General features: G+C 44.3%; 3 protein-coding genes across 6 annotated transcripts in view; 1 reads left to right on the forward strand and 2 right to left on the reverse strand.

The window, feature by feature from the left end:
* BRIX1 (biogenesis of ribosomes BRX1) overlaps positions 1-3659 on the reverse strand; it is a 12776-nt gene extending 9117 nt beyond the window's left edge. The window contains exons 1-3 of the mRNA XM_075841817.1: positions 3575-3659; positions 2588-2829; positions 2134-2245 (exon numbers count right to left, since the gene is read on the reverse strand). Coding sequence (XP_075697932.1) covers positions 2134-2245; positions 2588-2731 — 256 coding nt within the window. The 5' untranslated portion in view covers positions 2732-2829; positions 3575-3659. The remainder of the gene's footprint in view (positions 1-2133; positions 2246-2587; positions 2830-3574) is intronic.
* On the reverse strand, positions 3455-9624 carry RAD1 (RAD1 checkpoint DNA exonuclease). Of its 4 annotated transcripts, none has more exons than XM_075841827.1 (6): positions 9550-9624; positions 7663-7866; positions 7208-7316; positions 6405-6663; positions 5998-6096; positions 3455-5544 (listed from the first exon to the last, which is right to left on the reverse strand). In XM_075841827.1, exons 1-6 carry the CDS (start codon positions 9592-9594, stop codon positions 5361-5363), a joined length of 900 nt encoding a protein of 299 aa, XP_075697942.1. In that variant the 5' UTR covers positions 9595-9624; the 3' UTR covers positions 3455-5360. The 4 variants fall into 4 exon arrangements, with proteins under 4 accessions (XP_075697942.1, XP_075697958.1, XP_075697948.1 ...); XM_075841843.1 differs by lacking the exon at positions 9550-9624 and adding an exon at positions 9038-9123; XM_075841833.1 differs by lacking the exon at positions 9550-9624 and adding an exon at positions 8916-9024.
* Positions 9187-23102, forward strand: DNAJC21 (DnaJ heat shock protein family (Hsp40) member C21). Its single transcript, XM_075841789.1, has 12 exons — positions 9187-9394; positions 9967-10060; positions 10162-10285; positions 11683-11805; positions 13624-13928; positions 14020-14162; positions 14751-14841; positions 15409-15591; positions 18810-18852; positions 20110-20279; positions 20677-20758; positions 22266-23102. The coding sequence occupies exons 1-12, from the start codon at positions 9298-9300 to the stop codon at positions 22425-22427; spliced, it is 1617 nt and encodes a 538-aa protein (XP_075697904.1). The 5' UTR covers positions 9187-9297; the 3' UTR covers positions 22428-23102.
* The last annotated feature ends 80 nt before the right edge of the window (positions 23103-23182 follow it).

The raw sequence follows: 23182 nt of genomic DNA on the forward strand, positions 1-23182 counted from the left end.
CTGGTCCATGTCCCCTAGAGGGAGTCATTCAAAAAGTAAAAAAAAAAAAAGTTGTAAAGTACCAGTATAATAAAAAAAAAAATTTAAATAAATAAAATAATCCATAAATTTGCAATCGCCGTAATCGTATTCACCTGCAGAATGTACGGTACAATAAGTGGTGCCGTGAAAAACGACAACTCGTCCCGCAAAAAACAAGCTCTCACACGACAATATCATCGCAAAGATAAAAAAGTGATGAGCCATGGAAGGCGGGGAGGAAAAAAAGCGACAATTGGCGCGGTCAAGGGGTTGTCCAATTTTATGTAAATGAAGATTAAAGTCTATGTAAACCTTTGAAAATAAACTCTTTTTTTTTTTTTAATAAACAGGCCAGTCAGTGTATTTGGTGGAACTTCGTAAACACTTTTTACAAATTTGCTTTACTTTTTTAAAAAACAGCTGCTCTGTATTTTCTATATAGAGCAGCTGTATCTAGTCAGTCAGTGTCAGCAGGTCCTGCGTGTCTCAGATTACAGGTGGATCCTGTGATCAGTGCCCACTGCAGATAGAGAGCACCCCCCTCTGTAGATAGCAATCCCCCCCTGTAGATAATGCCATTGTAGCTCCCTGTAGAAGCGGAATCCCCGTCAGCCAGGGATTCTGTTCCTGAAGAAGCCCCCCATCGTCACTACCCATATATAGATAGTGACGTCAGGGGTTACTCCTGGAGTGGAATACTCGGCCAGAGCATCGCTGACATTCTGGCAGGGGATTCCGCTCTAAGAGGAAGATACCCCCCCCCCCCCCTGTAGATAGCGCCAATGTAGCTCCCTGTAAGAACCGAAATCCCTCTGACCGTGGACAGTGACTTCAGGGGCTTCCTCTAAGAGCGCAATCCCCTGCCAGAGCGTCGGCAACGCTCTGGCCAGGAGTAACCCCTGACATCACTGTCCATATATGGATAGTGACGCCGGGGCGTCTGCAGGAATAGAATCCCCGGGCAGAGCAGGGTCGGCCGCCAGGGATTCCACTCCTACAGGGAGCTACAATAGCATTATCTACAGGGGGGTGCCATCTACAGAGGGGGGGAGGGGGTCAGAGAGAACCACTGACGTCACTGTACATATATGGACAGTGACTTCCAGGGCTTTCCCAAGACAGGAGTCCCCGGGCCAGAGATCATGCGATGCGCTGGCCGAGGACTCCATAATTTAAAGACCAACATCACTGTCCTTATATGGACAGTAATATCAAGGGCTCCCCGGGCTCAGCTTTCAAAGTATCGCTGTGTGCAGGGAGTCCTCGGCCAGGATCACTTTTTGCCGGCAGTTACAAGGATGGTTTCCTTAAAACGTGATCCATTGACTTCTATGGGAGCCATCTGGTCGTAAAAACGGCCATGTGAATACACCCATAGAACCTCACTGGTCTGAAACCGGTCGTGTGAATGTAGCCTTAGATGTGATAGAGGACAGGTGGAGCCGGTGTGTAAGAGACTCTCAGGACCCGTGCGAACTCCGGTCTCAGCGCCAGATACAGCGAAGATGTATCTAAAAGAATAAGGGTATGTGCACACACACTAATTACGTCCGTAATTGACGGACGTAATTCGGCCGCAAGTACCGGACCGAACACACTGCAGGGAGCCGGGCTCCTAGCATCATAGTTATGTACGATGCTAGGAGTCCCTGCCTCTCCGTGGAACTACTTGTCCCGTACTGAAAACATGATTACAGTACGGGACAGTTGTCCTGCAGCGAGGCAGGGACTCCTAGCATCGTACATAAGTATGATGCTAGGAGCCCGGCTCCCTGCACTGTGTTCGGTCCGGGACTTGCGGCCGAAATACGTCCGTCAATTACGGACGTAATTAGTGTGTGTGCACATACCCTAAAACTACATTTCTAATAAAAACTACTTACAAGGCTACACAAAACACACGGACGCAGCTTTGTATTAAAAAATAAATAAAGGTTGGGCCTTTTAAAAGTTTACATGGCCATTAATCATTGTATAAGAGGAGGTTTTGCTGCTTTCTAATAGGTGTTGTGTTCTGTACTATTTTCAAACACATCTGCTTGCTGTCAATGAATGGAAAACACTCTTCTTTACAAGCAGAAAGTCACTGTGAGGAGAATGAAGGGCACTTACCGGCTTTAGCATGCGGCATTAACATTCTCAAGTCTTGCATCAAATGTCTGGTGCGAAAATTTATTCCACGGGAAGAAAATATCAGCACCCGCTCCTTGTTCAGCCACTTGCCCTGCAACAACGGCGACAAAGTCACATCTAAACGTCACCATCAGCTACCCCAGACATTAGTCACGTACATGGGAAATGCCATTATTACTGTAGGCCGCCATTATTGGAATTTCCAGACCACAAGGTGCCGAATTTATGGAATTTAGACCCCCCCCCCCCTGAATTGACAACCTCGGTCAGTAAACTCTAGCATTAGTGAAATTAGTGTACTGCCCCTTTAAATGAATAAAAACAAATATTTGCACGGTTTTTGCCGTACCGTGTGACTAGACGCTAAAGGGAAGGGACTCTGCGGATTTCCTATGATAAGTCACTAGATTCTGTACAAAAAGCCGGCTCCTACCCCTGACACCGGCGGCGGGATGGTAAACTCGTCCCCTGCACCGGCGGCTCCGTCATTTTCCGATTCTTTTTGCTGTAATTTCGGCTTTTTGTTTTGTGCAGAAAGCTCAGCATTGGAGCCACGTTTTCTCCGGTACGCAGCCATGTTGCTTTCTATCCGGAAGTCACTGTCTGTATAGCAGGACCCACTCTATAGTTCCCTACTGTAGTTCCTGACTGTGCCAGCGCGCCATCTGCTGGAGACTGCAAGGAACAGCACCCAGGTCAGATGCGGAAGCGCTCTACAATCATTACACATATACATATATATATATATATACACACACACACACACATACCAGAAGATAATTCTATATCCAGATTATAAATTATTGTCTTTTTAACAATCCAAACTAGAAGTAAATTTGGATGTGATCTGCATATAGTATATACTTTATGTATGAATTCTACTCTGCTTTCTGTCAATGAATGGAAACTTTCCTACTTACATTCAGAGGCTGAATACCTGTCTTGATATACTCTTGTATGACCTATATGAGAGGTTTCTATCTGTATTAACCACATTAGAAGGGGTGCAGGGAGTTTTCTGTCGGGCAGTTTCGTTTCTCGTAGGTCATATTTATTTTATTATTGCAGTAATAGAAATCTGCTCTCCATTCACTGACTTCCTGCTAAGCTTTATTTTATAAACAGCAGCCAATCTGAGCAAGCAGAGTTGTAGTGTAAAGCATGGGGGGGGGGGGGGAAGAGCAAGAAGTACATACTGTATCATGGATCGGTAGCAATCTTTTAACATAGAAGTTTGTAACATATAAATAGACTGGACGTCACACGTGTAATATTGGGGATGATCATAAACCAGTATAGATACATTTTATAAATATTTATTACAAAAACTAATAAAAAAAAAGACAAACATTTTGCATTGAAATTTTTTTACATTCAAGAGCCCATATAAAATATACTCCGCAACAAAGAGAGTACAAACCATAGAGACATCTTTATATACAGCAGGGTCATAATGGAGAAAGCCAAATAATCCTCAGTACAACCAGACCCGTCTTCCTCTTCTGCCAGGAAAGTTGGGTGACATTACAGCCTCCACTCAGCTTTCTCCAACTACTGAAGAGCAAATTATAGGAGTTTCGATACAGAGCTCCCTGCAGCAACCACTAGGGGGAGCTTGCTGCCTACAACTTATAAAACAGTATGCAATGAGCTCCCTCTAGTGGCGGCTGCAGGCAACCAGTATGTGTATGTAAGAACTAGGACCTAGATTTTCTGCAGGGTGTCATGTATGATTTTAGTATGTGGGATTGTCAGCTGGTAGCAGGAGAGCAGGCAAATACCTCCATCTCTGAACACAAATTATTAAACATTTGCGCTTTCCTCCAAGCAATGTCGTTCCCATAAAGCAGAAGAGCTGACACTTTAATAGAGGGTTTACTGGTTTTATATAAATTAAGCTTAATCGTTGTATAAATGGAAAGTTCTACAACTTTCTAATATACTTTATGTTTCAATTCTTCGCCTTTTTAAAGATATGTTTGCTGTCAGTGAATGAGAACACTCTTGTTTACATTCAGAGGCAGTAAACCTTTACATAGCTAGTCCTGCTCTCAGCTGAGGGTTTGTTCCTATGTATCCAGTCTAGACAATGCTCTGTGGGCTAAACACATTATCAGCAGCTGCACACATCTCTCTGGTAGTTTGCTACAATGTATTAGTCTGGAGTCCAGACTGTTTAGCCCGCAGAGCATTGTCTAGACTGGAGACTATTGTAACCACTTCTCAGCTGAGAGCAGGACTAGGCATGTAAAGGTTTACTGAATGTAAACATGAGTGTTCCCATTCACTGACAGCAAACACAAAATCTTGAAAATGGTGAAGAATTGAAACAAAGTATGTTAGAAAGTTGAACTTTTTTTTTTTTTTATAGAGATGAAGCTTTATTTACATAAAGTCCATTTAATCAAAAGTTCTGCAACTGTCTAATATACTTTGTTTCAATTCACTATTTTCAAAATCACTGCTTGCTATAATTGAATGGGTACATTCTTATTTACATCGAGGCTGAAACCCCATACAGGCCTAATATTCTAATATTCACTTGTTACAATTGTGTCAAGTGAAATAAATACTCCCAACTCCAGGACGATACATTTTACCTGCACTGATACATTGTAGCAAACTATCAGAACAGGAGAGAGATTTGCGCTCCTGATGTACGCTTGAAAATGATTGTCTAGACTGGATATAATTGTATCAAAACCTCAGCTGTGACAAGTATAAGATCTGTACAGGTTTTCAGCCTCTGGATGTAAACAAGAATGTTCTCATTCACTGACAGCAGGCAAAGATTTTCACATCAGTGAGGAATTGAAACACAAGTCTATTAGAAAGCTGCAGAACTTTTATTTTCAATGATTAAAGGGTAACTAAACAATTAATACATGTCAGAATTTTTGATCGGTGGGGGTCGAGCACTGAGACCCCGACCAATCGCTAAAACGAAAAGGCAGAAGTGCTCGGGTTATCGCCGCGCTGCTTTGTTTCTGATTGGCTTTCCACAGAAAGCCGAGCGAGCGGTGTACAGGCTCATAGACTTTATATTGAGCCTGTACGGAAAGCCGATCAGTCCTCGGACCCCCACCCATCAAAACTTCTGACATGTCAAAAGTTTTTTGAAAGTTTAGTTACACTTTTAACTTTTTTATATTACACCGGAAAGTTTGATGAAATCATAAATTTAAGGGGAGAGAATCCAAGTGCGTCTAGGCTTCTCCTTCGTGGATATCCTCATCAGGACAGCAGTAATACTCCACAAAGCAGATCTGTCCGTCCTCATTCCGGACCATGTACTGCAGCGACAGGAAGCCTCTGTTGTCGGTCCGTATAGACACCTTGCAGGACAGGGCCAGCGCCTTGGTGGACGGCTTCAGCAAGGAGATTTTATATCTAGAACAGAAAAGCAAAAAAGCAGCATCAATGGAAAGAATCTTTATAATCGGTTTGTCCGAAACGCCCATAGACTTCAATGGAGTGGGCAATGCACAAAAAGACAGCCATAAGGCGACACACAGAAGTGGCAAATGCGGGTACAAGTCCTCCGTTCTCCAGATAGGGGAGGGTCCCCCCCCCCGAGGTGAGACCCGTACCTATAAGGGTACTTATCCTGTGACTATGCCATTAATGTGTAAGATTGGGACAGCCCTTTTCTGCAATTACGGCGGGACAATAGTTACACCGGGCTTTTCTCTATGTCGGAGAATGTCACTTTATCGATAGGTACTCGGGACGTGACATGAAACGTCACATTGTTATTATTATGCTGGGGGTTAAGACCCGAAAAACACAGGGATGTGTGGTAACCGATGTGACGCCACATGAAGCCCAGCTCGGTCATTTTACCTGTTGGTCTGCGTTTGGGTGCAGTGAAACGCTTCGATCAGATCCGAATCTTTGGGATAATCCAGATGGGCGCTTCCTGCGTTCCCAAATGTAGACAATCTACGTCGCAACACAAAGTACAAGTCACATCGTAGGCAGAACATCACGTAAAAAAAACTTGGTGATCGCATTCATTTGGCATAAAAAGATTTCCATTGTTTAACACATCCCAGCGTACAGCTACGTTTCGACCCACTCAGGAGTCTTTATCAAGCCCATACGTTGTGTCCGGTATTGCAGCTGAGGGTCTGAGCTGCAATACCACACACAACCTGTAGACAGGGGTGGCGCTGTTTTTGGAAGAAAGCAGCCATGTTTTTTTAGTTCAATACATGGAAACAACAAACGGAGATGGCAGGCGTCCGTACCTTAGGTATGGTTTGTCAGGGGACATGGTGATCTGCAGAAAGTCGCTGGTCATGTCCAGTTCGGAGAACGCCTCTCTCAGCCCTTCTGACTGCAGTATGATTTTATTCAGGACATTGGTGCTGCAGAAATCAAAGTCCAGGGTCTCCTCTGGTTCCTGGGTGTTAATTTTACACACCGTCACCACCCCCCCTTCTTCTAGAAATAAGGTGAGTGGGTATCCGTAGCCCTGGTAGCACATCTTCAAGGCAGTGGAAGTGGCTGCAATAACGATTTACAGTAGTAATGACTTTATATTAAAGAAGCAGGAAGCTCAGGATAAACCACACTGTAGGTAAAGATGGTGGAGACAGGACAGGACCACATTCATAGCAGTGACAATTTCATTTGACCACAACCTCACCCACTGCCCCTAAGGCTGGGTTCACACGAGCACATTAACGTCCGTAATGGACGGACGTATTTCGGCCGCAAGTCCCGGACCGAACACTGTGCAGGGAGCCGGGCTCCTAGCATCATAGTTATGTACGATGCTAGGAGTCCCTGCCTCTCCGTGGAACTACTGTCCCGTACTGAAAACATGATTACAGTACGGGACAGTTGTCCTGCAGAGAGGCAGGGACTCCTAGCGTCGTACATAACTATGATTCTAGGAGCCCGGCTCCCTGCACTGTGTTCGGTCCGGGACTTGCGGCCGAAATACGTCCGTCCATTACGGACGTTAATGTGCTCGTGTGAACCCAGCCTAAGAATCAGACTATATAAAACCATAAGGTATTCATAGCACCGCTCTGTATACGCTTACCTGGTAGAGCACTCGACCCAAAAATAGTCAAACAGTCGAGAAGGACGGTCAGATTTATGCGAAACACGACAGAATCCTCCCGAACGTTGAATTCTTGAAATATCCCGGCCTGGTATCCAAAAAAATACAAAGAAGTTACACGATAGACATATCCATATACCAAGACTTCCCATATACTTTAGAATAATGGAGTCCTATGGACACGTTTAGCGTGTACTACGGGAGGTTTCCAAACGTACACGCTAAACATAGGGCAAACATGTGATGTGAACAGGGCCTAATATGGGGGTTGTAGCAAGGGGGGTGTCTCATGAAGGCCACTCCTGTCCATAGGCCCCATTAGGACACCACCATTGCCATGGCCTTTACTTCTGCTCCTCTTCCTACCTCAGACAACTAAATGAGCGTTTACTGCAACGCAGCGTTACGGACGTCCGCGCGGTGGAAGCTCCTACCTGGATAAAGGCATTGGCCTGTAAGCATTTGGCATTTTCAACTGTAACTTTAAGTCCATTGCTGGTGGCAAAGCAGGACGCGTGGTCTTTGAAGTGAATGGCCTTCAGGATGTTCGAGAGGTTACGGACGTTGTCCAGGCTGCAGGTTAATATGTACTGGTCCTCATTCACCTCCGACTGCGACAAAGACGACATGCTGGAGACCTGAAGCAAAAACGTAATGATATGGACCATGTACAATAAATACCGCCATAAGGTGACGTTCGTACCGGTCCGGTGTTTGGGTTTTAGCATTTGACACCGAAAGATGGGCAAAGCCCTGGACTAGAGGACAACCTCTGTTGATACATTGATTAGATATGGTTTCAATGTCTGAGTGGTAGCGGTACAGCCGTATATTTACGACGCTGTTGTCAATAGCGACTGCAGTATCACAAGGGAGGGACGCTCTGCACCCTGATCGGCATCCCCAGTCCACATGTCCTATGGTGGACTCCAGCCGCCCATGTATTCCTACGAATGGCCACCATGTAATACTACATTTCCCCTGTAGTGGCCGCTGCAGGGGAATTGTCTGCCTGGCCGTGCACCCCCCCAGATCGAAGACGATCAGCACTCCGGCTCCCATAAAAAACGGATTGCCTCTGATGAGGGACAGCCCTGGCCAAACTGAACGCTTCCACGGCTGTCCTCAGTATTTTAGGGTGTTCTGAGAAAGACCTGGGTCTATAAAAAATATCAAAAAGTTAGAATTAAATTTTTTAAATAAAAAAAATTTAAATGCTGATTTTTATGTACAAAATTGAACCAAAAACAAGAAATAAGAAACTCAACAAATAAAATAAAACTTCGCACAGCAACGAAAAAAAGAAATAAAAAATGGCTCTGGGAATGTGAAGAGGCAAAAACGGAAAAAACTGCCGCGTACGGAAAACCTAAATGAGCCATGTTCGCGGTTTCTGACGCTTTTTAAGGTATTCTTCCGGTATGTCCGACCATGCGTGACTTATGGAGATGGATTCATGAGTGCAATCACGCCAGATATAGACGCCACATTTAAGAAGCCCCTCAACCAACAACTTCCCCCGACTTTCATTTCTGCTGTAACAAGGGGGGCGCAGTAGACTTGCCCGAATGTGCATTAAGAACAAGTGGTACTACAAGTTCCAGCAAATCCTACCTGCACCTGCTATAACTTCATGTCTACCATACTGTGCAATAATAAAAGTTACACAATGACAACCAGCACTAACCCTTCACTGCTTCCTCATGCAAACCGCCCTTCATCAGTCTCTTCACAAGCAGGGCCGTGGCCAAGCATCTGCCTAGTCAAATCGTATTTAAGTGTCGGCCATGTTTAAGAAGACAGACTTACTAGAAATAACCACTGTCAGACTCATCAAACATGGCTTCTGAAGTAAGGACACCGATTTAGCATTGGAATTATCCCCTACCGGGATGTACTGGACAATGACGTAGAACGCTGACGCACCCAGTATTGCGCGCTGCATTCTGGGAAAATACTGCGATGGTTACCCTGGTGATCACTGAGGGAGGGGGTGGAGTTGTAGTTTTCCAGTTCCGGGTTAGAGGCACACGTGTGTTGGTGGGGTCAGCCGGCAAGTTGTGTGAACTATGAGGTGTCACTACGAGGTGCTCGGGGTCCGCAGGGACTGCGCTGACGATGACTTAAAGAAAGCCTATAGAAAGCTGGCCCTCAAGTGGCACCCAGGTAAGGCTTCCGGTGCTATTAGCTTCCATGTTTGTTCACTTAAAGGGCATTCTTAAAGGGGAACTGCATTAAAACGCAGATTCCCTGTTGTTATTATATGTTAGGTTGTCACTCCCTAATGAATCAGTTAATAAAATAAATTAAATTCTCCAAACCTTTAAAACCCTGCTGCTGTCATGTTTACATCTCATGTCGGCCATGATGGCGTCATGTGACTGCGTCAAGCAACATCTGCCGGCTATGTTGACGTTTTGTCCAAAGCGACGTAACTTTATTTAATTTTTCTGTTAACATAGCCGTACGAGGGCTTGTTGTTTGCGTGACGAGTCAATTTTTTTTTAACGCCATTATGGTGTGTATATATAATGTTTGGTATAACTGTTACAAACAAAAAAATGTTTTGAAGGGGGATTTTTTTTTTTCCGTTTTAGTGATCAGTGGGGGTCTCGGTGCTCGGACCAATCAAAACTTCTGTCGTGTCACTGACATGTGGAAAGAATTTCACCCCTTTAAGTCACATGTGACACATGGTTGTATGACCTGGTACTGAATGCGGTCGTCTTCTCTTACAGATAAAAACTTGGATAGCGAAGAGGAGGCGGCGGAACAGTTTAAATTGATCCAGGCCGCCTATGATGTCATTAGTGATCCCCAGGAACGGGCTTGGTAAGATCTATGAGCTCCGCTATGCCAGGGCCACATACTGGATCCCACTCCTCTCCTCTGGATTTACCTCCTCATTCACTGTGTACACGGTTCTCCCCCAGGTATGATAACCACAGAGACGCCCTGTTGAAAGGAGGAGTGGAGGGAGAGTACCAGGACGACAGCTTGGATCTAGTCCAGTACTTCACCGTCACCTGTTACTCCGGTTTTGGAGATGATAATAAGGTAACGCCCCAGTGCGTATTTTTTGATTTATTGGGTTTATTTTTTATTTAAAGGCTACTAATTTCCTAATATAATTTTCCTAATAGGTCTCTATTAAAAATGCTGCATTTATTCACATACGTTCTAGGCTGCTCTGTCACGTTCCGGGTCACATCCGTCAGTGTGCTGCACTGCCGGCTCCCTCCTCAGCCTGTCCGTCCACCACTCCTGAATCCATAATAGATCAATAATGATCAACTTGATTTTACTTTTGCGCATCTAGGCCTAAATGTCCATTGGGATTCTCTCTTCAATAGGACGATGTCCCAATTACTCCCTCTTAGGCGGTCTCTCTACTTAAATGACTTCATGCATGGGGCGTATATGGTTGGCCCTCTGATGAAGAAGATCCCCAATATGTTCCCGGATTCACCGGCGAAATTCCCAAATGGTTTTGCCCAAGTAGTTTTTTGGGCAGGGGCATGTGATCACGTTGGCAAGTTCTCTCTAATGGAACTGTTGTCCGGTGACATTTTACCTGTTTTGATGCAATCCCACGCTGAGCTGTGGCCACACCTGACTGGCCCCGGGCTCTGTCTGTCTAGCCATGTGCCAGGTTTTGTACTAGGGGGGAAAGAAGCTTCGTGTTAGATGGTCCCTCTGATTTCTGCCTGATAGAGATGTAACAAAGCATCGCCTATCAATTGTGAGAATCTTCCAGTAAGTGGAGGTAACGTTCCTAACCTGCCTGGATTTGATAATGCGTCCCTATTATAGTCCCTATTATAGTCCCTATTATAGTCCCTATTATAGTCCCTATTATAGTCCCTATTATAGTCCCTATTATAGTCCCTATTATAGTCCCTATTATAGTCCCTATTATAGTCCCTATTATAGTCCCTATTATAGTCCCTATTATAGTCCCTATTATAGTCCCTATAATGCGTGTTATCAGATCGGCTTTCTTTCCTAGGGGTTGTGCTGGTTAGGTGTTCTAGCATGATGCTATGCTTCTTTTAATACTGAACCAAGAAAACGTTGTCCCTCTGGCGTGGATCGCGAGATCTTTCCTGAAATTGCTCTATAGTCCTGCAGTTTCCTCCTCTCACTTCTTCCCTCCCACCTCCTCCCCTTCACAGACACAGAACCGGGAAGTAAAACGTTTCATCCCGCTTCCCGACTTTAATGGAGACCTAATATTGAATATCCTGCCTATATGCTATAGAAGCCTAAGCGGAAAATACCCCTTTAATGCTGCATCCTATGGAGGATATTTATACGTATAGAGAATCCTCGGCATAACCGTAGAGCCATGTGAATAGCTGTGACTGGCATGGCATCGTTGTTGTGTAAGTTGCCGGTCGTTCTGGACACTAACCTCTGACTCCTGCTGATTATCTATTGCTCTTCTGTTTCAGGGTTTCTATGCCGTCTACAGACACGTCTTCGACCTGATTGTGAAGGAAGAAATGGAAAGTAAAATGAACGATGAAGGAAAGGAATACCCAACGTTCGGAGACTCTCAGAGTGACTATGACACTGTAAGCTATGCACTGCCGTCTATCTGCTTCACATTGTCCCTCAAAGACTGTTCATCACACTGCCAAGTGCCACCCACTTAAAGGGGACTTAAAAATTGATGGTCTAACCTTAGGATAGTCCATCAATATTAGAACGGCGGGGTTCCATCTTCTAGCACCCCCTGGCGATCAGCTGTTTGGAGGGACTGCAGCGCTCGTTCAAACGCTGCCATCTCTTCATTGTTTACATCGATTTTTATTTCTGTTGGTATTGGCACACGCTGTTCTATGTTACATGTACGAATGTAACGGAGTGTGGAAGGACGAACCGGAATTAAATCGATGTACACAATAAAGATGATCGGCGAGGGTGCCTGGAGTCAGACCCCCACCGATCTATTATTGATGGCCTCTCCTCAGCCTGGATAACCCCTTTTAAAGTGTAACTAAACTTTGACATGTCATAAGTATTGATCGGTGGGGGTCCGAGCACTTAGACCCCACCACTCGCTATAACGAAGCAGCAGAAGGGCACGGGTGAGAGCTGTGCTGCTGTTATTGGCATTTCTCGGAGCGGTGCGCGGGCTCAATAGAATGTTTCAGTCCGTACACCGCTCGCTCGGCTTTTCTGAGGAAAGATAATCGGAAACAAAGCGGCACATCGCTCACCCGAGCCCTTCTGCTGTTTAGTTTTAGCGATTGGTGGCGGTCTCAGTGCTCGGACCCCCACCCATCAAAACTTCTGACATGTCAAAAGTTTAAAAAAAAAAAAAAAAAGTTTAGTTACACTTTACGTAAAAGCAATCTTAGGCGTAGTTACGTGGGGTTCATATGTTTCCATTGACAGTGTGGTAAGGTGTTGGGCCTTTTTGAACCCATGATCCACTTTAGTCACTGTGGTGTATGACTAATGCGTTATCCCGGTGCTTCCTGAACTCGCTGTCACGGAATCCCAACCCCTGTGCAACTCTTCAGAGGCTCTCAACACAACAAACCCCTTCCTATAATGAAGACGGCCCGGCGATCAATGATAGACCAGGTTCTGTTTTCATAAACCCCCAACGATCAGCTGTTCTTTTAGCGGAATGCTCCGGCCAGCCATACACGGCTCCTGCTGCTGAATGTAGACGGGTGTTGGTCTTATGAGACAACCCCTTTAGGCTTCCTTCACACTTTTTATTTTCCTGTTTTTTAAAACTGCACGCATTTAGTTTTTGTTGGCATTTATTTAGTGTCATTTTCTACATGCATTTTTTAAGTTCTATACAGAAGCCTATGGAAAAGCGACCCCCCCCCTGACTCTTAAAATAAAAAGTAATGTCAATCAGTTGGAGTGGAGAACCTATTTGAAGGGCAACTAAACTGTTAAAAAACTTTTGCCGTTTCAGAAGTTTTTATCAGTGGGGGTCCAAGCGCTGAGATCCCACCAATCGCTGAAACGATGCGGCAAAAGTGCTCGGGCGAGCACTGGGCAGAATTTCTATTGAGCTGTTCGTTTTTGCGATCCGTGGGGGTCTTGGTGCTCTGACCCCCACTGATCAAAACTTCTGACATGTCACTATGACAAGTCAAAAGCTTCTTGAAAGTTTAGTTACCCTTTAAGATTTTACTTTGCGTTTTTGCTGCGAGAGGGGAAGAGAGAGCTGTTTTATTTAGTTTGTATACAGAGATGCTGCAGTGACCACACACTGAAATACTGGTAAAAGTGAAAGTAAAAATCTGTTATCAATGGAGCGGAAAGCAGTTTACATAAAAATGGCTAACATGGGCTTCTTTCTCTCATGTCTGACGTCTTGTGGAGGTAGGTTATATTCACTATGTATGGTATTGATACTGCAGGTGGTGCACCCATTCTTTGCCTACTGGCAGAGCTTCTGTACGGTAAAGAACTTTGCGTGGAAAGAAGAGTATGATACCAGGCAAGCCTCCAACCGCTGGGAGAAGAGAGCCATGGAGAAGGAGAACAAAAAAACGCGGGACAAAGCACGTAAAGAACGCAATGAGCTAGTCCGCGAAATGGTGGCCTTCATCAGGAAAAGGGACAAGAGAGTACAAGCCCATAGAAAACTGGTGGAAGAGCAAAATGCAGAGAAAGCCAAGAAGGTGGAAGAGCTGCGAAGACAACAGAAGTTACAGAATGCAAAGTGAGTCTAGCGGAGGTCCGAGCCCCGGCCGCTTTACCCCGAAGGCAGGGCAGTCCATGTTAGTTATTGATGTAAATGACGTGTCTTACAGACTGGCCGAGCAGTACAAGGAGCAGAGCTGGATGGCAATGTCCGGGCTAGAGAAAGAGCTGCAGCAGATGGAGGCTCAGTATGACAAGGAGTTTGGAGATGGCTCAGAGGAGGATGAAGAGGAGACCGAAGAACAGCAGAACGGTAAATAACGGTGCTAACGTCTTCCAGTGTATAAACCGTCCCTTCCGAGAACATGGCGGGGCGACTTATCAAAACTCAATGGTCTGTCTTGTTGCCCATTTCTCTAAAGCGGACTAAGACATGAAAGGTGAGCTTGGATTGGTTGCTATGGGCAACCAGGACCATTTATTCTTTTTTGGTTTTGTAAGACCGCTTTGATAAATGTGGCCCATTGGAGGACATCTAGTAAAGAAAATGTGCCAGGATTTTGTCACTAGTTGCACTGACGTTGCGTACATGCCGGGCGCCAAGTATTTTTAATGGGGTTCTAGACACTTTTTGCACATTCTTTAAAAGATTTGACGTTTTTTAGAAAATGGCATGTGCCTAAGAGAAGTCCTAAAGTGAATCAGACTCATTATTTATAACGTTTTTGGGCGCAAAACATTGGTGTAAAGTACGCCAGTGAAGGAACAGAAAAGTGTCCAATGTGTCTAGCAAGATGCGCCACCAGGTAACACATAATATGCGAGTTTGGTCGCCGGTCTGCCCAGTAACGTCTACTCTGCCCAGATAGTATAACCCTATTCCATTCTCACCACACAACAGGACGGGCCAGTGACGAGGGGGATGAAGAAGAATTATTGTACGACGACCTTTATTGTCCGGCGTGTGACAAAGTGTGCCAGTCCGAAAAAGCGTGAGTATATTCTCACTCCGTTCACAAAGACGACGCCCATGGGTGTAAAGTGCTGGGTGCCCCTTTGACAACGTGAAAAATGTCTACTTTCATAAAACATGGATACGGGTGGAGGGTCATATGATTTTTTTTTTTTTTTCCTATTTAGATTTCAGGTTTTATTAGTGTATGTCTAAAGCCTGCAAAACGTAATCCCCCATAATGCAATATGTTTGCAGGGTGGTTGCATAGGTTAAGTTCTCACCTCTGGGACCCTCACCTATCCGCTATTTATGGCATATCCACAGGAGATTTGAATACTCCTTTAAAAAGAATCTGTCACCAACTTTAGCGACCCCCAACCAGTATAACCAGTATATCGGTGCAAATACCCGAATTCAGAATTTGTAACTATTGGTCGACTACTCGCTAGCTTTCCCCTGCTGTTATCCTGCAATTGAATAGAGTGGAGTTGCAGTACCCGACACAACCTGTGGACAGGTGTGGAGCTGTTTCTGGAAGAAAGCAGCCATGTTCTTCTAATCCTGCACAACACCTTTTAATATTTTTTGGGTTTAAATAAACCAGGATGAGGAATCACGAGAAGTCTAAAAAACACCGGGAGACGGTCGCCCTCCTGCGGCAGCAGCTTGAGGCGGAGGAGGAAGAGTTCAGAACGTCTGTAGGAGAAGAGAACGGTGTCGTGGAAGGCGAAGGCCAGATTCTTTCCGAGGAAGAGGAGGAGAATCTAGAGGAAACCCCAAAACCAAAGTAACGACTCGCTTTATTCCTTTTATATGTTGTCCTAGTTTAATATAAATAAAGTTTTATCATCGTAATGAAGAAAAGTTCTGCACATTTATACTAGACATTTGTCTCCATTTATCACCATTTGCAACATCTCTGTCGCATGTCAACAAATGGGAACACCTTTTGTTTGCATCCAGAGGTTGAAAACCCATTGAGATCCAGCCCTGCTCACAGGTGAGGGTTTGCTACAATGATATCCAGTCTTGACTATCCTTCTGTGAACTTCATAGGTTGTGTTTACACTGATACATTGTAGCAATCCGGACTGCAGAGAGATCTGTGCTGCTGAGACATGAGGAAATCACTGAATGGGGCTGCAAGTACTAAAGATAAAATATCAGTTTTATTATTGACTAGTCGCCCCTTCCCGACATCTGCCATGTGTGTATATATATATATGCAGTGGAAAGTATGGAACGGGCTGGGCTGCTTGATAAGATGCGGGCGTCTGCATCGCGTTACAGCCGACACTTCACTACAATGAGCGGGATTGTGGATTACTTCGATCCCGCTCATTTTACCCCTTAGATGCCTCGATCAATTGTGGCCACAGCATCTAAGCTGCTAGAAAGAGGAGGGCGTCTTTCTGACCGCGCGATTGCGGGGGGCCGATGGTTGTCCGGGCAGCCCCCAGGTCTGCCACTTTTGCACTCCAATTAATCCTTTAACAAACTCTTGAAGTGGTAACAGTTAGAAGTACGGGCTGTTACAATATGTCATTATTTAACCGCACGGTGAACGCAGTAAAAAAAAAAAGAAACGCCGGAATTGCTGCTGTTTGGTCACTTCATCTCCCACAAAAAATGGAATAAAAAATTGATCAAAACGTCTCATGTACCCCAAATTGGTACCAATAGAAACTACAGCTCACCCCACAAAAAAAAAATCGGGTTATATACAGTAATTAATAAATCGGCCTTCTTGCTTATTACCCCCTTTTTGGGCTTTTGTTTGTCCCTATTTCCCCCTTTTGTCATTTTGCGTCGGCAACATCGATAGACTCGTTTATTGCAAACGACACTAATATACACTTCTATATACGAATATAAGCTAGTAGGGGGATATATACACGGATAGTGTAGAGATCGGGTCGATCTTCTCATGGCGGGTCCTCTGCTTCGGGAGGGGTGTTTTGGTTTTTGTCTTTTAACACGTTAGTGACCGCCAATACGCCTTTTAACGGCGGCCACTAATGGGCCTTATTCTGATGCATGTGCCTTTTTTACGGCACTGCATCAGGATGAGTAAACAGAGCAGGGAGCTGTCAAATCTCCCTGCTCTCAGCTGCTAGACGCAGCTGAGGGCTGGGGGCGTCCCTGCTCTGCCATGTGAGATCGATATAAGTATCGATCTCACCCGTTTAACCCCTCAGATGCGGTGCACAATAGCGAGCACCGCATCTGAGTGCTTTTGGAGAGAGGGAGGGAGCTCCCTCTCTCTCCCACCGACACCCGGCGATACGATCGCCGAGTGTCAGTCTTCTATGGCAGCCGGGGGCCTAAAAAAGGTCTGCCTGTCATGAATGCCTGCTAGATCATGCCTCTGGCATGACCTAGCAGATGCCTGTCCGTTTTAAACGGACAGGCAGTAATACACTGCAATACAAAAGTATTGCAGTGTATTATAATAGCGATCGGAGAATCGCATATTAAAGTCCCCTAGTAAAAAAGTGAAAAAAAAGTTTAATAAAGTTTAATGTGAAAAAAAATGAAAAACCCAGCTTTTCCCCTTACACAATGCTTTACTATTAAAAAAACAAAATAAATTAAAAAAGTTACACATATTTGGTATCGCCGCGTCCGTAACGACCCCGACTATAAATCTATTACATTATTTAACCCGCACGGTGAACGCCGTAAAAAATGTAATAAAAAACTATGGAAAAATTGCTGTTTTCTGTGAATCCTGACTTAAAAAAAATGTGATAAAAAGTGATCAAAAAGTCACATCTGCTCCAAAATGGTACCAATAAAAACTACAAGTCTTCCCGCAAAAAAAATGCCCTCATACAACCGCATCGGCGAAAAAATAAAAACGTTACGGCTCTTCAAATATGGAGACACAAAAACAAATAATTTTGAAAAAAAAGCGTTTTTCTGTGTAAAAATAGTAAAACATACAAAATCTATACAAATTTGGTATCGTTGGAATCGTAACAACCCGCTGAATAAAGTTATTGTGTTATTTATACCACACGGTAAACGGCGTAGATTTAAGACAAGAAAAAGAGTGGCGAAATTTCAGGGTTTTTTCTATTCCCCACGAAAAAAAAGTTAATAAAAGTTAATCAATAAATATGTCCCCCAAAATGATGCTATTAAAAAATACAACTTGTCCCGCAAAAAACAAGACCTTATACAGCTATGCTGACGCAAAAATGAAAAGGTTATAGCTCTTGGAATGCGACGATGGAAAAACGTAAAAAATGGCTTGGTCATTAAGGGGTTAAGTACTAAATCTACCAGTCAATAATAACAAACATTAATATCTTTTTTTTTTTTTTTAAACTGCCGTCACATGGGCGCATGTATTTCAATAGCGCTGTTCACACGACATGTCCTATTTTTGTCCATTTTCACGGATCTCTCCATATGCTCGAGTCTATGAGGGATCCGTGGAAACGGTTTCCACACAAGTGCGACTCAGATGTGAAAAACTGCAGTTTTTCACGTCCGTTTACATTCGTTCGTCAAATAAAGCCTTAGATTGAGTTGTCCAATACCTGACGAATTGCTGATGACTCGGCCAAAACTCTCTGCGAGCAGGGCCAGGACCAGGACCAGGACCAGGACTGCACGTGGTTTTCAGCCTCTGGATGTCAACATGAATGTTCTCGTTTACTGGCGCATTGATGGCCCGGTCACCCGGCTTTGTGCCGAGGAGTTGTTATGCCGCTTTACATAAACGTGCTCCTCCAGCTGGTCTGTGCTTTGTCGTCTTGTTTTTTTTTTGCGCTGTTATGCGGTTCCATAGTCTCGTCATCAAAGCTCGCAGAACTCAATGGAAACCCAACAGACCCCATCAAAGTGAATGGGGTCTGCGAGGATTCATGGACTTGGTGTACTGTAGCTTTCATGGCTCCGTTAAAAGGCTGGTGTGAACAGACGCGACCAGTTTATGGTCATAATGAAGTCCTTTTTATTTAGTTAACAATATTAACATTTGCGTTCTTCCTATAGACTGAGTAAAAAGCAAAAGAAGAAGAAGCAAAAATCTTCCCAGGTATGTGTTCACACTGCCTTTAAAACATAACGGGCCTCATTTATCAAAACTGATGTGTAGAAAAAAAAATCTGCTTTGTTGCCACCCCTTAAAGGGGCTGTCCAGGTTGGGGGGCGGTTTTTCATACTGATGTCCTATCCACAACATAGGTCATCAATATATGATCGGTGGGGGGTCTACTAGCACCCGGACCCTGCACCAATCGGCTGCCTCCAGCACCAGAAGCTATGCAGTGGTCAGTGCCGGAAGCAGAAGGATACATAAACGATATAGTGGCCGTACTGATCATGTACGGATGACCTATCCTGTGAGTCATCCGTATGAAAAACAGCCCCCAACCTGGACAACCATTAAAAGGACGCAGCCTAGTTTGGGTAACCAAGGGGATAGGTGATAATTGTCTAATCGCTGGCGGCCCCACCACTGTGACCCCCATTGATCGCGAGAACTGTAGTCCCGAACCTCCTTATAGCTCGACCGCCGTGAGGAGGACATTGAATAGAGCGGTGGTCGTTCAATGAGGAGAAACGGAGGGTACGGGATTCTTGTTCTCGCGATCGGTGGGGCCCCTCACAACTGATCACCAAGGGATTTAGCAACTTTTACGTTTTTTTTTTTTTTGTTTTTTTTTTTGCTTTTATATAATTCAAGCTCAATCATCGTGTAATGAAAAGATCTGTAACTTTCCTATACACTTTTGTTTTTTAAATCATCCGTTTTCAAGATCTCTGCTTGTTGTAAGTGAATGAGAGCTTTCTTGTTTACAGCCATACAGACCTTATACAAGGCCCCATGCACACGACTGTAGAATTTGTCCGTAATTACGGTCCGCAATTAGGGACCAATTCACTTCTATTGACCACGGACTCCTTCCTCCTAATTTTTTGGAAAAGCTTCCGCAAAACATAGGACATGGCCTATCTTTTTTGCTTTTTAGGGTCCATGCTCCCATACTTTGTATGGGAGCACGGGCCGAAAATGCAGGTGGCTGTCCAGTAATCTATTGTGGCGACGGCCGTGTGCATGAGGCCTCAGTTAAATAGTCTCTACTACAGATTGATCCATTTTACATGCGCTGATACACTGTAGCAAACTGTCAGCTCTGAGACATATTAGCTCTTCAGGGTAAAGAATTGAAACGTAAAGTTTTAGACATGTTTCATTATAGACTTGACAGAAAGCCGGAGAATCCTGTACAGAACGGACAGTTTGCTTATAATATGGAAAGTTTTAATATTGTTCGCTTTTTGCCAATAGACATCTGATGACAAGGCCATAGCGGAGACTGATAAAGAAAAGAGTCCCCCAGCTGAACCGAAACTGTATGAAGCAGAGCTGAACGGCGTTACAGAGCAGCAAGAGGAACTAGAGGTACAAGAAGCTGAGAACACAACCTCACCGGAAACGCCAGCTAATGAAGGGAAACTGTAAGTGGCGCCTTTCATTTCTTCCTAGTAAAGCTTTATTTAGTGCAGCATGAGTGTTTACCGCTTTGAAAACTCCTAATCTGATCATATAGTCCGGCTGCTGAGACCTCCAGCGATCAGCTGTAATCTGCAGAAGAACCTGGAAGTGTTCAGCACTCCTGCAGCGCCACCACAGGCGAAATTATGCATTACCCAATACTCATTGACCTCCAAGTGTCCTCCAGAGCATAAGACACTTTGTACCCACTCTCTGCTCTAGTTTTATAAGGGTCCTAAACAGGGGGGGTACTTTGAATTCACAGGGTGTTTGAATACTAGACAACCCCTTTAATCTTGTGAATGTTGCGATCACCTCCACGTCTTCACAGTCATTTAAATTTTTTTAAATTTCTTTCAGAGCAACAAAGTTGAAGGGAAAGAAGGCGAAAGACTTAAAGAAAGCCACCAAGATGGCAGCAGCACAAGAAGTCCTAGAGCAGGTAATCAGGTTTTATGGATAATACCCTAAAGGGGTCTTATCCTATCCATATGCCACAGTTTCCGTATTGGTGGTGGTCCATCCGATCCTGAGAATAAAGGGGCCGCAGTTCTGATTTAGTGATGCATCCCCTGCTCAGCGGGGCCCTGTCCACCGAATGTTTAGGGAACTGCAGCCGGCCCTATTTACTCAAATCTTTACTTGAAAAGTTAGAAGGGGTCGCAGTGCTAAATTAGTATTTCAGCCCCTTTATTCTCCGAAATGGTGGAGGTTTCAGAGGTTGCCATCACTTTAAAAGATGGGAATACCCCTTTAATATCTCATGAGGATATTTAATCTAATGGCTAGGAGTTAAAAGGGCTTCTCCGATTTAGACCATCCTTGACCATAAGCAGCTAGCAAAGTGTTCCCCAGCGATCAGCTGTAATCTGGCAGAAAACCTGGCGGTAAGTGTTCAGTTTCCCTGTAGCGCCACCAAAGGAGACATGAAGCATTACACAGTGCCCATTCAGGTCAATGTGTTATCTATGTAATAGAGGACAGGACAGGTCCTACAGAGAGGGAGACGCTCTTTATAATCACTCTCCACTCTAAGAGATGAGGCTCCTGAACAGAGGACCCCCCCTCTATTAAGTCCAAATTCAGTAATTGGGTGTATGACAATGGGTTTTCTAAACTGGACAATCCCTCTAAGAGTATGTTTACAGAAGGTGGATTTTCCATTCAAACTACAGAACTATGTAAATAAATAAGGTTTTCCAAACCACATTCACATATTGTGGAGGAAATTGGCACAAGTTTTAGTGCGAAAGGTGGCGGATTTCACCCTTGCCATTACAAAGGGTCAGGGTAAAATCCGCATGAGTTTTTGGATGTGGATTTCTAACTTTGTACTTTAATTTCTCACCACTTGTCAAAATCTATTTTCAGTCCGTGAATGGGAGCATTCATTGTTTATATCCAGATGCTAAAAACCCGTACAGACCTAACACTTCACAGCTGAGGGTTTGCTACAATTGAACCAATCCCAGATAATCAATCTCTGTGAGCCAAACAGCCTGGACTCCAGACTGATATATTTTACCTGCACTGATGCATTGGAGCAAAAACTTCGGACAGGATTTGAGTCTGTGTTTTTCAGCTTCCTAGATGTAAATAAGAATGTTCCCATTCACTGACCGCAAACTGAGATTTTCAAAATGGAGAGGAATGGAAACCGTATCTAAGAAATTAAAACTCCTTTAACTTAAAAACGCTAATTAAAGGGGAAATACACCAAAAGTGAACTTGTGATGACCATAAAGACATGTCATGAAAATGCGTTAGTCTATGAACTCTGACCTATGTTGGTATTCAAGGCCTATAAAGACCGCAGCCCCTTCATTCCGGAAATGGATGGTGGTCCAAGCACACAGACTCCGCTATCTCCCGACATAGGATCTCTCCATCCCTCTCACACCAGTGTTATATATAACCATTTATACATCCAGTAAGTTTTCTCTTCACAGGAGGCAGAAATTTCCCTAAACTGCAACACCTGCGGGACCGAGTTTTCTACTCGCAACAAACTATTTACACACCTGAAGAACACAGGACACGCACTGGCCGCCAGTAACCCCCCCACAAGCACCGCAACGTCCAAGCCTAAGAAGGACAAACGGAAAAAATAAATGACCTATAATAAAGGGACGCTGCTGGACGGCTCATTGCAGAATTGAGCGGTGTACAGGGAACGGCGCAGGACCATGAAACATCGGGCACAAGCTCCAGAGCTGCCGCTATTGCTTGGGGTTTATTAGGGTTGGCTTCCCACAGCACCGTTTTCAGAAAAATGGCATTGAAGCTATGCCAATGGAGGAAGTTGGTGTGAACTACTACCCCTATCATCTTCAAACAATCCCTCAGTAATATCTTGAGATGAGGAATCCATGAAGTGTGTCAGACGTCCAATGTGCTAGCGCATGCTTTAATTGAAGCTACAGTTTAGAGGCGCTTCAATGGGTATGTCCGCCTATGAACACCAGTTTATATATACAGATCATCGATGTCAAAGTTGAGTCACTGTGTATATACGTTACATTACATATCCTGATAATAATAGCCTGTATTATACTCCAGAGCTGCACTCACTATTCTGCTGGTAGAATCACCGTGTACATACATTACATTACTTATCCTGTACTGATCCTGAGTTATAGCCTGTATTATACTCCAGAGCTGCATTCACTATTCTGCTGGTGGAGTCATTGTGTATATACATTACTTATCCTATAATGATCCGGAGTTACATTCTGTATTATACTCCAGAGCTGCACTCACTATTCTGCTGGTGGAGTCACTGTGTACATACATTACATTACTTATCCTGTACTGATCCTGAATTACATCTTGTATTATAATACAGGCTGTAACTCAGGATCAGCAC

This window comes from Rhinoderma darwinii, chromosome 1 (genome assembly GCF_050947455.1).
Source record: "Rhinoderma darwinii isolate aRhiDar2 chromosome 1, aRhiDar2.hap1, whole genome shotgun sequence".
NCBI lineage: Eukaryota > Metazoa > Chordata > Amphibia > Anura > Rhinodermatidae > Rhinoderma > Rhinoderma darwinii.